Raw genomic sequence first — 12,290 nt, forward strand, 5'->3', positions numbered from 1 at the left:
TTTACTTGGCTTGTGATTATTGGGGGGTCACGCAGAAGAATTGGGGTTCTCAAAATATATCTCTTCCAAAGGGGAGGGGCTGGTCACAACAACAGAAGACCCTACCATGCGCCACAGTAGAACCATAGGCATCTCCCCCTCAGCACCATGTTTTAAATAATGCTAATAAAAAAGCTGGAAAACTAGGATTGCCGTCTGCTCAGAGCAGACCTACAGAAATCAATACACTGCCGTTAGTCGTGTCCAATCAGGTTCAGTGGGTCTGCTCTTAGTAGAAGCTAACAGTGGACACAGCCAGCTGGAGCTTGTGGCTCCTTCTCAGACTTACCTAGCTCACAGGGTCATTGTGAAGATCGAAGTGGGAGAGTTGGAACATAAATGTACTAAATGAGTAAAACTCTGAATTTGAGAGGAGCAGGGGGAGAGCTGTGGTCCTTCAGGTGTTATTGGACTACAACTCCCATCATGCCTGGCCATTGGATGTGTTCTCAGGGGCTGATGGGAATTTGAGTCCAGTAATCCCAGGAGGGCCACAGAGGTGCTCCTGCTTTTAAAGTCTTTCAGCCCACGGCTACAGTATGGGACTAACGTAGGGAACCCTCACACAATGTACCACGGATACTTTTAGCGGTCCTAACCTGTGGGTCCCCAGATGTTGTTGGACTACAACTCCCATCACCCCTGAGCTCTGGCCTTGCTAGCTAGGGGTGATGGGAGTTGTAGTTCAACAACATCTGGGTACCCACAGGTTGAAAAACCGCTAAAAGTGGTGCCATACTATATAAAGTATTACTACTAATGTTGCTGTTGTTTCAAAGATAGAAAGGCAGTATCCATTTATTTTAAAGTATTAAAAGCCCACGTCGTCGTGGTCCGTGGTGGGGAAGACACCCCCTCCAGGACACCTCTACAGGTGTTTCGGAACTCCAACTCCCGTCATGCCCTGCCATTGGCCGCCCTCGCAGGGGCTGATGGGAATTGGAGTCCCCGCCGCTAGGCCCATCTCTGAGGCGGCGGTTCCGAGAAGGACTCGAGCTTCTGGCTCCCCTCGCGGAGTGAGGCGGCTGGGAGGAGCAGCAGGGAGGCCCCGCAGGAGGAGGCAGAGGAGGGCAGCGGCGACGAGAGGCCGGGGAGGAAAGCGGCCTGGCCTCATTCAGAGAGTTGCAGGTTTGGGGGTGCTGATGGAGGCGGGGGGTGGGACTGGAGGGAAGTGGATGAGGGTGGGGGCTTGTCCCGGGACAGGGTGTCTCAACGCACATTGTGTGTGTATACGCATGTTACTGTGTTACATATTATTACTGTGAATAATATGCAGGGAAACGGTTTGAATCGCTCCTTCATCGGCTGCTTTAATACAAATGATATTTTTTGTTGGTTAATCACAATGACATATATATTATCTTGGTGACAAACCGCAATTCTAAAAGGGATCCAGCGAAAACTTTGGTAGAGTTCCATTTCGTGCTTACATGCATTGGTGTGTGTGGTTGTATGAAATACTGTATCACAGCAGCATTTTATTTTTTAGGTCAATATAAATGTATAAACACACACTGCAGAATAGTGGACACGACTAACTTAGTTCCATTAACCTCTAGTGGGTCTGCTCTATTCTCTAGTATAACATAGCTGGGTAGCTGCTTAAACATCCCATTGAAACTCACAGTGTATGCTAAAGTTTTTACAGTTTCAAAACAGGCCCTTGTTCTGCTGGCATCCCTCCTTTTGAGCTCTGGATCACTACCTTGACAAAGGCCTTGGGATAGAGCCATCAGCCACTGCTGCTTAGCGTGCTTGAGCCTACAGAGGCAGCTGCTATTCCCATTTTATAGACAGGGCTAAAGAGGCTAAGCAAGAGCGGCTGTAGAAGAAGCAGGTCTTGAATCCAGTCCTGTCTTCTTCCCAAACACTGAGCCACATTGACTGCCAACCTCATATTTCTTGATTCAAGCAATCCCTGAGAAACCTGCTATGGAAAAAGGTGTGTTGGCTGAGTCAAACTGTTTGCTTGTAGCTATGGGTGCTTGCAGCTTCTCTGGGAAACGGAGGGGTGTGACTGAGCCTTAGAGTGGCAGCACCTTTCCGGAGCTTTAGACTTGAACAGCTATTGCCAGGCAGATTCTGTGTACACAAACACTGTCACTGCTCATGACGGTGTTCCCACACAGTTGCAGGCTGTGGAAATAAAGCACCCCTGAATCAATTGATGCACCCTCATCCCAGGTTCCTGACTTGTGAGTCACTCAGCTGGCCACCTGTCAAATGGGAGTGATCTGGCTAATCAATAATATATTTAAATTATTTGCTTGTTACATCTTTGTCCTGCCCAAAGGGAGCCCAGAATGTCATATTCACAGTCCAACACAATAACAACATAAAACACCAAAAGCACTCCTATAAAAACTAATAAAAAACAGTTATTCTAGAAAGCAGAGATCCTATGTGGAGGTTGGGAGCTTTAGATGGGAAGCCTTTAATAATGCCTGGAGATCTTGGCTAATCTTTTTTTAAAATAATAATAATAATACAAAATAAATTGTTGTTGTTGTTGTTATTTTATTCCTAGGTGGATCCCAGCAATGCATCTTCATGTTCAGGCAACGGGCCTTCCGTTCCTGACACTGGTGTCCTGATTGGGGTTCTTTTCCCACTCAGGAAAATATGCCTCAGGCTGTTGCCTTGACTTCCGCATAGATGGGATATCCAATGGATTTTCCTAGGGGACAATGGAGCACACACCGAACCCTGAGGACAAAGTACCACAAAACATACCACCCAAGGAGGCTGCTCGGGCTGCCAGACAGGAGGCGGGTGACAACGTGGATTTCCTCTCCAAGCACCAGCAAGAAATCCAGGCTTCCTTTTTCAACAACGCTTTGGAAAGCCATCTAGAAGGGTTCCAGGCCCACACGGAGCTCAGGTCATTCACCCCAAAGCCTCCCCGCAAGCCCCCAAGACTTGAGCGAACTTCTTCTCTCGATGAACTGATCTGGCGGAGGAGGAGGCTCTTCAGGATGAGCCGAGACAGCTTGGTGGATCCCTCCGAGATGAGCTCCTCCAATGGATCCCTCCAAGGGGAGAATCCTCTGGGACAGATGGCAGCCTCCACAAGCAATTCGCACTGTGACCAGGAATCCCTTTGTGGCTTGCAGCAAGCTTCGGAGGCGCCCCCCACCAGGCATGGCAACTTGCATGGGAAGCTGTCTAGAGTGATGCCCACCCATCCTCCACCCCCTCTGGAGCTTGATGGCTCCTTCCCTTCTCTGAGGACAACTAATAGGATCGACCCAGATTGGGCGGATTACAGGCTTTGCTCCCAGAGTGCCTTTCCAAGGGCAGGCAGCAGCTGGAGTGACACCAGGCTCCACAGCCGCGGGATGGTTTGTGACAACTGCTCCACCACCTCCATGAAGTCCACTTTCAGTCTCTTGACCCCCATCCGCGTCAGGGATGTGCGGAACAGGTAGGGTCCTTGTAGCGTGGGGGGAGGTCAAGAGGGGGAGTCATGAGGAGCATTCCTCCACAGGTACACTTATGCTAATTCTCACTGAGTGTTCAGTGAGGTGGGGACGGAATTTTCTGTTGGAATAAAAAATCCCTGAGGTCGTCCCAGGGAAAGACTTAGGAACAGGAGTTGGCAGGAATCTGATAACCCATTCTCATCTCTTTCCTGAAAGGGCCCCTTAGATTTTCAAAATATATTTGATTTAAACTTTTAGTTCATTTGCTTTCATCTTTTTATTTCCCATAGCTTATGAATATAAATACACACAAAAAGAAATAAATAGCACTAAGAAGCACAACTTGTTTGAAGAAAGGAATGAAGGGGGGGAGCAAATAAATAGAAGTACATAATATATTTTACAGGATTCCCAGTGGTGTTTATGATTCAGCATCCTGCTATATTTTGTTACACCAATACATAATAGAAGGGCACTACCTTTCAACTAGGTAATTCCCCACCTGCCTGCCTTCCCTGACTCTCATAGGATGTTTCCCAAACTCTGTTTTTGTTTTGTTTTTCATTTCCCAAGGAAGAAAGAATGAGGAAGGCAATCTGGGATAGTGGATTGTAGCATTACAGTTGTCTAGGTGATAGCCTTGGCCAGCAATGCCCCAGCTCCACTTAGACTGACATGCCAGCCAGCACCTTGAGGGTGCAGATCTGGCCATAGTGACACATGCTTGAGTTACATCTTACAGTTTGATTTACTGCTGCATATTCTCAATGGGACTCTCTTGGAGGAGTTTGGTCTTAAATGCAGTGAACAGGTTATGTGTTGGGTTTTAGGAGTGTATTCCTTCACTATCACAGTGGCCTCATCAGCTGTTGTTCTGTTTCCAGACCCATCTTTCAAGCACCAAGAGTGCAGGATGTGGCAAGCACACCTCCACCTGTAAAGAAACCCCACCCAGGCAGGACATTAGTTCTGTTGCATCACTGGGCAGTTTTCACTTCAGCCTCAAATGAAGCAAATTTATAATATTTTTTTTTTTAAGAAATAACAATGCATTCTCTTTCCCTACAGAAGTTATTTGGAAGGCAGCCTTTTGGCGACTGGTGCACTGCTGGGAGCAGATGAACTGAACCGGTATTTTCCTGACCGGAACATTGGCATCTTTGTTGCCACCTGGAATATGCAGGGCCAAAAGGTGAGGGAAGAAAAAGGCTGGCTGGGGGCTTTGCCTGGTGATTGGCCTTTGATCCAGGGAGCCTGGCCAAGTCAAGAATACTTATTTGGAAAGGGCCATCATAGCTCAATGGCAGAGTACCTGCTTTGCATGCATAAAGTCCCAGGTTCCATCTCCAGAGGCATCTTCAGCCTGCAGAGCCACTACTGCCAGTCATTGTAGACAATACTGAGTTAGATGGACTGACTCAGTATCAAGCGGCTTCTTATGTTTCTATGCATAGTTGTGTCCAAAATTGTCTGGGAAGCCTCTTCCTCCCTCTTGTCATGCACATCCTGCAAATCTGGCCACAATAACAGTTTTGCCCACATACAACAAGCAAGATGGCAGAGTAGATCATTCCTGCTCACATCCCTTGTGACATTTTACATGTGCCACTTAAGAAGTGTAGACGTTCCCTAGTGATGCCACTTTATGAGTCCTGTTTTGAACTTGTTTTATACCTTTATGGAAACTTTATTGGAAGCACACCTGGAGTGCATGATGTGTGTCTGTAAACCTAAAGAACTCTATTGGTTTAATGAACCTGCATGGGATTGATTAGTAGTCAGCTTGCTGGTTACATCCCCTAAACATGTTGGCGCTTGTATCCTTGAGAGTCCATTCCTTCTCCTTCCCTATCACCCTCCCACTTAAGTACTCACCTAGAGTTTGGAAAAGTCTTCCTTGTCTTGCAGGAACTTCCTGAGGTGTTGGATGATTTCCTGCTGCCGCCAGGCCCTGACTTTGCCCAGGACATGTATGTAATAGGGATCCAAGAAGGCTGCCCAGATAGGTATGGAAACCAAGAGAAGCTGGCTTTGGCCTCGTAACCCCCACCCACTGCACAGAGGGTGGTTTGCCTACAAGGGGTCAAAGTCTGTAGCTGAGCACTGCCACATGACCTCATGCAGGGCAATTCTCCCCTTGTAGAGTATAGCCAGTACAGACCTCCTGCTGCCTGATGCAAGTGTACCCTGTTTCTTCAGTTCGGATCATTGTCAGTGTCTGAAATAAGGGCCCCAGGGCTCCTGGGAGGCAGGAGGCCTTTGCCTCGCCTCTGTTGTGGGTGGAGCGGAGAGTTCCTTGCAAGGATTAGGAAGTCTGGGGTTGCATCCAGTACTAGTCCTACTCAGAGTAGATGCATTTAAGCTGATGGACATGGCTAACTGTCAGGGCTTGAGTCAAGTGTAGGTCAGTAACAAAAACAACAAATCATCCGAGGCCAGTGAAGTTAAATCTTTATTCAAGGAAACCAGCCACAGAGCTCAGGCCTAGTGGTCTCAGCAACTTTTCCTAGGAGGTCTTGCCCCAGTGAAGCAGTTGCAAAGACTAAAGTTTCCTGCCTTCCCACCCCTCTCTAAGACTTCTTCTCTCCAGTGTTTTCCCCATGCAGTCGCAAACCGCGTCTGCACACAACTAATCACTGCTCTTTTCATTTCTCTGTGCATTCTCAGAGACTGGGTGAGGGGAGCTGGTCGCAGCAGTAGGCGGAGATTCCCTGTATTCTTCAGCAGCCTCTTGATCCCTTTCCTCTTTAGCATCTGCTTCAGCCTCAGTCTGAACTGCCCTCTGCCACAGCCTGTTCCTGCTCACTAAACCCTGCCACCTCTCCTACTGCTGACACCTCCTTCCAGCCTGCTCCTTCTCCCTCTGACCACGCATCATAGTCTCAGCACAAATCCTCTGGCTCTGAGCCTTCCTCCCTTAGGGGTTCCCTAAGGGGTTCCCCAGCTCCTCTGCATCCAGCCAGTCCATGACACTAACTTACGTTCATTTATTTCAGTGGGTCTGCTCTGAGTAGGACTTAGCTGGGTACAACCTAAATCTGGGGGCACTGCTGAGGATTCCCTGCACTTTTTAGAACAGTGTCAGACACCCCATGTCATGTAAATGAGCCTGACACTTGTCACTAGCAAGCCTTTTTGAAACATGTCTGGTGGAGTTCAAGGCTGGGTGAGGAGAAGCTCGCGCAACAGGTTTCCTTTCCTCTGCTTCCCCCTGCCAGGCGTGAGTGGGAGATCCGCTTGCAGGAGACGCTGGGCCCCCATTACGTCATGCTCTATGCGGCATCTCACGGTGTACTCTACATGTCAGTTTTCCTGCGGAGGGACCTCATCTGGTTCTGCTCAGGTGGGGCTTACCAATTGGGTGGTCTTTGAAAAAAGTTTAAGTCATTTATGCATTGAATTTCTTATCGTTGATCTTGAATATGTAGTTTTAGTATTTTTGTTGCTTTGCATTTTTTTAATTTAAACATATTTTTAATTAAAGGTTTCTTGGTTTACAAAAGTATGTGCAATGTCTCTTTTTTCAAGTTACATTTTCTACAGATCAGTTTCATTTGATGAGACATGAGTGTTATATTAGGAAGAAAAGGGGGAAAGAGGTGAAGAGGGGAATGGGTGAGGGGGGTGGGGTGGGTGGCAATGCTTCTACTTAGTGTATGTGTGGGGTTTTGTGTCAGCGTCACTTTTGTGGGTTCTCGTTACTATTCGCTTGTGTTCCTTTGGTGGTGAGAGAGGCTGGGGTTGGCCTAGGGTGTGGTTGTTTGTTTGTGATTGGCCATGGTGAACTTTGTTTTCATGTGTGAGTGGGGTGGGTGGGTGTTTTTGCATCAAATTAACCATATTGATTTGTATGCTATTGGTGGATTCTTGTCGTCTTGTTGGGCTGTGTATGTGATAAAGGGGAGCCATACCGGGGTGAAGGTGTTTTCTTCTATTTGTCCCCATATCAGTTTCAGTTTATTAGTTAAGCTGCTTTGATTATTACTTGGATAGAAAAGCAAGGTATAAGTATTAAATCTAATCAAGCTGGATTTAAATTTATTTAGGGACAGTTTTTATTTATTTATCCTTTAGGGGTCAAGGCAGCTTCCAGCAAATTAAAATAAACCTTACATAATATTTTCACATTCTTACTATGTTTCACAGAATAGGACAAAAAGAGAAAAAAATGTGCACATAATATATTACTCTTTTTAAAGTAACAAAAATAATAAACAGGGTCTTAATGTCTTCTCCAAACTTCTAATTCCAAACCAAAATTAAAATTGCTCTTTTTTTCAATAATTCATACAGAATATTTCCCCATGCATGGTTACAATAAATTAATTTATATTTTACATTACTGCTATATCCCAAATCCTAGAAAACCATTCCGAAGTAGGGACTGGGAGATAGGAGAGAGAGAAGCTAGCCATTTATAATCAATCTAATTTTAAAAATGCCCATAAAACTGCAATATCCAACAGAATTAAAATGACTCAAACCCAGGGGTTGGTTGTTACTGTTTTTCTTCAATGTGATGAAATCTGCACCAATATAAGCAGAAGCTTCAACTTTTCTTGGAAGGAAAGTCCCTTGTTTAACCACCACCACTGGCCTGTGATCTTGGTTTATGCCAGAGGTCAGGGTTGGCCACGAGTTGGGTGCATCACCTGTGACAGGCATTCTCTCCCTCCTTCGTTCCAGAGGTGGAATATGCCACCGTGACAACTCGCATTGTGTCTCAGATCAAGACCAAGGGGGCCCTCGGAGTTTGCTTCACCTTCTTCGGCACTTCCTTCCTCTTCATTACCTCCCACTTCACATGTGAGTATCTCCCCAGGCCCCCATCCCCATATATAAGCAGCAGATGGGGCAAGGAACACTGCTGCCCCTTCTTTCCAGGATCAATGGTTTGAATGGGACTTGTCACCAACATCTCATTTCAAGAGCAGGCTCTAAAATGAACCATGCAGATCAGGCTGGGTATTTGTGGAATATGGGACTGTGTGTCTGTGAGAGAGAGACGGAAGCAGAGGAAAGGCAATTGACCAGATGTTTTCATCCAAGTCATAGATTACATAGAGCTTCTAATGTACTATCCTCTGTTGGCATTTCTGGGCTTTGTCCCTCTCCCCAGTCTTTGTCCTTTTCCCATTTTTCTGTTGCTGGATGTCTGTATTTGTATGTGTGGCATTTCTGGATCCTTTGACAGTCTGTTGTGAGGAAAATCTTGCTTAACCTGCTTGATGGTGCTGATTGCTAAATTGGGCTGCCTTGACTCAGCCTTGTGGACCACACCCCATCCTGCCCTGGACCTGTGCAGTACAGCTGGGTTTCAAAACAGAATCCATCGCCTCTTCTCCATATAGGAATCTCTTGATAATTAATTGCCAGAGCAAGCTACCCATGAACTCTGTCCCCTGTCTCCTGTTTTCAAGAGGCCTTGCATTAAGCAGACTGTCTTTTCTTTTTCAGCTGGAGATGGCAAAGTGTACGAGAGGGTCCTGGACTACAACAAAACCATCCAGGCTCTTACACTTCCAAAAAACATTCCAGATACCAACCCCTATCGCTCCAGCCCTTGTGAGTAGCTTGATGTCTGGAAGAAAGGCCCTTTTTTGTTGTGTGAAATACTTGCAATTTTGTAATGAGCTGCTCCTTCCCAGTAAATGTAAACCACCATGGAAAACTTGGTTCTAAAAAATAAGCTGATTTTCCTCTCCAAATCAGTGGTCTAGCCCTCATGTGGTTATTGGTAAACACAGTTAACACAAGCCAAAGTGAATGTTTTTGAGCTCCTCCTTCCAGCTGCAAGGCAGAGCCTGAAATTTGCTGGAGTTCCTCCTGCTCATGCATGTCATGGTAAACCACAGTTTAGTGTGACGTAGAGGAACTGCCAATTACAGGCAATGGCTTTCCACTAACTAGAGGCTGAAACTTCTAATCTGCTGCCCTCCTTGCAAGGAAGGAGGAGGAAGTCCACAATCTTTAGAGAGATTGAAAACCTCATCACTTATAGTTTCTTTTCCTTTGGCCCAGTAAAAATAAGAGAATGTATTTAGGCCACCATAAAGCCCTTGAAGAAGGGAGCTCCAGAGCTAAGCTGCTGTGGAGGCATCCCCCTTAATTTAGAATGTTAACAGTGGCAGTACTTAGCAGTTTATTTACGTGCTTCTTGAAGGTCAAGGCTTGTGACAATCTCATCAAACTCCTGCATCTCACAATTTGGTTGCTGAACTTCTGCATCTTGAATCTTCAGCTGAAATAGGGTCATGGTAAGATTCCTCACCTAATCCCAGCTCCCTTTCATTTGGCTCTGCAGCAGACGTCACAACCCACTTTGACAATGTATTTTGGTTCGGGGACTTCAATTTCCGCCTGAACGAGGATCGGGAGGTGGTGGAGCAGATCCTTAGCCAAGGGCTGGAAGCGGACATGTCTAAGTTGCTACAGCATGACCAGTTGATTAAGGAAATGGCCAGTGGTAAGGAGAATATCACAGCCATGTTTCCATCCCAAAACTAAAGCTTGATTCAGCCCTGATGAAGCCATGGGGAAAGTTGACTCTTTGCGTCCTTCCCTCCCACAGGATCAATTTTCAAGGGGTTCCAAGAGGCTCCCATTCTTTTCCGCCCTTCCTACAAGTTTGATGTTGGGCAGGACTCCTACGATACTACCTCCAAGCAGAGGACACCATCATACACGGTAAGAACATCTACATGAGCAGCAGACAGCATCTCACCTGGAAACTTCAGGAAGAATGATATTGTGCCTTGGTGGGAAAGAAGTACAGAACTTACCACTGAGTGTCTTTTATGCTTGTGAAAAGGAAAGTGCCCTTGGAAGAGAGCTGGCTGTTTCTCTGCTGTAGCGATTAACTCACCTTTCCCCTCTTTGCCCCTTGGACTTCTCAGGATCGTGTGATCTACCGAAGCCGTCACAAGGATGATATTCAAGCTGTCAAATACTCTTCCTGCCTTGGGATCAAAACGTCAGACCACCGGCCTGTATATGGGTTATTTCGTGTCAAAGTCAGGCCTGGAAGAGACAAGTTAGTATTGACACTTTGCGTCGTGGTGGCCTTTGGCATGAATCTGATGGAGGGCTGGAGGTGAGGGGTAGGTACTAAGCAGCCTCCAAGAGAGAGCAGACTGGTAGCACTTGTTCCCCTGCTGTAGGGAACCACATTGGCACAGGAATTGCGTCATGGGCAGGCAGCACAGGTCTTGCAGACTAGTCCCCAGAGAGGGATGTGTGGTCTAATTCAGTAAAAAGTCTTGATTTTGACAGTAGCATGATTAACCAGAGTGGCTGGGGCAACCCAGTTGGATGGGTGGGATATAAGTAATACTAATCATCATCATCATCATCATCATCATCATCATTATTATTATTATTATACTCTCAACTCCTCTCATCCTACTCAGCCACTGGGGCTGGTGGAAGTCATAGTCCAGCAGCATCTGGACGTTCCCCACACCTGGCATGGATATCCCTTGACAGCAAGGATGGGGAAACAGAGGCCCTCTGGATGTTGCTGAATAATACTCCCCACCATCAGCACCAGCATCTTCCTTGAGCCTTGACGATGCTGGCTACTGGGGTTGCTGGGAGTTAAGAGTTCAACAAGTGTTGGAGATGCCAGGAGTCCTGCTTTTATGGCTTGTGAAGATGCAGCTTCCTCCACCTGCGTGTCACTTCCCACCTAAATGCTGCCTTGTCTCTTTCCAGCATCCCACTGGCTGCTGGCCTGTTTGATCGAGAACTCTACTTGATTGGCATCAGGCGACGTATCACCAGGGAACTTCAGAGGAAGCAAGCACTCAAGGACCAAAAAGCCAGTGCCGTCTGTTCTGTTTCCTGACCTCAAAGGGCCATCCAAAGAGGGCTTTTCTGAGCTGGGCACAAGAGGAGCTTCTGACTGCTCCCCGCAGTGAAAGGGCCTGTGCAGGAAAGAGCGCCAGCATCTGTCGCTTGGGGCCTCCTGCCATCAGGTCTTTGAAACTGCCTTGTTGCTGCTGTGCCTGGAAACATGGAAGGAATGCTCTTGAGGTTGACAGTGACTGGCTCTTTGTAGACACTTGATCACAAGAAGGCAACAAACTTGTCCAGTGGAGCTGGGGGGAGACTTTCCTAGACTGAGATGCTCCCTTGTCTCATTGATGCCGTTTTGGGAAACTTGTTGCCTGAAAAAGGGTCATGGGCATCCTTTTTGTGTTTTAAGACCATGTGCTCACATCTTGGTTTTCATCAGGTGCCTCTGGGGACCAGCTCTGGGAACATTCTGCATTTGTATTTTTACTCCATTTGTTCCCTGCCACCAAGAAGCTGAATATGCAGAAACATTTCAGCATGCTGCTAGCTTCATTTGCCCCCCAAAACACATGGTTTTCTCAATTCCAGAAAGAGCAAAGTTCCCATTTGGAACAGGCACATTTATTTTTGAAGTAGGAAGTGCCAGGGAGAGTGCTGATGGCATGTTGCAACTCCTGGGAAGGGCCTCGGATATCTTCCCTCATTCCCAGACCTGGACATAGATTAGTAGTATTAAGATATAGAAGGCTTTCTGGTTTCATTGAACCAAGAACCTTTGTTGCTTGTCTCTTCCCAGCTGGCTACAAAAATCAGTGTTCTTTGTGGCAAGACCAAATTTTGACTTGTAAACAGGTGCAAAGCAGGGCCACAGGCATGTTGGAGTTTTGGGTTTACCCTTCCACCATTTGGTTGCTTGTTACTGCTCTGGACTGCATTTGTGTCCATAATTTAATAAACCAAGAGCTGGATTTCTAAAAACTTATTTCAAATGTGTCAAGCTTCCCTTCTTCTTCAGCTGCAGTTTGCATTGTT

General features: G+C 46.6%; 1 protein-coding gene across 2 annotated transcripts; it reads left to right on the top strand.

Moving 5' to 3' along the window:
- The first annotated feature begins 979 nt into the window (after positions 1 to 979).
- Positions 980 to 12,240, top strand: INPP5E (inositol polyphosphate-5-phosphatase E). Of its 2 annotated transcripts, none has more exons than XM_079961573.1 (11): positions 980 to 1,167; positions 2,567 to 3,463; positions 4,530 to 4,653; positions 5,370 to 5,467; positions 6,680 to 6,804; positions 8,148 to 8,267; positions 8,919 to 9,026; positions 9,769 to 9,927; positions 10,033 to 10,148; positions 10,358 to 10,494; positions 11,175 to 12,240. In XM_079961573.1, exons 2-11 carry the CDS (start codon positions 2,727 to 2,729, stop codon positions 11,305 to 11,307), a joined length of 1,857 nt encoding a protein of 618 aa, XP_079817699.1. In that variant the 5' UTR covers positions 980 to 1,167; positions 2,567 to 2,726; the 3' UTR covers positions 11,308 to 12,240. The 2 variants fall into 2 exon arrangements, with proteins under 2 accessions (XP_079817699.1, XP_079817698.1); XM_079961572.1 differs by having other exon boundaries at positions 981 to 1,167; positions 9,766 to 9,927.
- The last annotated feature ends 50 nt before the right edge of the window (positions 12,241 to 12,290 follow it).

Source organism: Podarcis cretensis (genome assembly GCF_951804945.1).
Source record: "Podarcis cretensis genome assembly, chromosome: Z".
Taxonomy (NCBI): Eukaryota; Metazoa; Chordata; class Lepidosauria; order Squamata; family Lacertidae; genus Podarcis; species Podarcis cretensis.

What these genes read in the sequence shown, in the direction of transcription:
- INPP5E (XM_079961572.1), top strand. Translation starts at nt 2,727, where the DNA reads ATGGAGCACACACCGAACCCTGAGGACAAAGTACCACAAAACATACCA. An exon ending in CAAGAAGGCTGCCCAGATAG is followed by an intron (nt 5,468 to 6,679) that starts GTATGGAAACCA and finishes TCCCCCTGCCAG; the next exon opens with GCGTGAGTGGGAGATCCGCT. An exon ending in GTCAGGCCTGGAAGAGACAA is followed by an intron (nt 10,495 to 11,174) that starts GTTAGTATTGAC and finishes GTCTCTTTCCAG; the next exon opens with CATCCCACTGGCTGCTGGCC.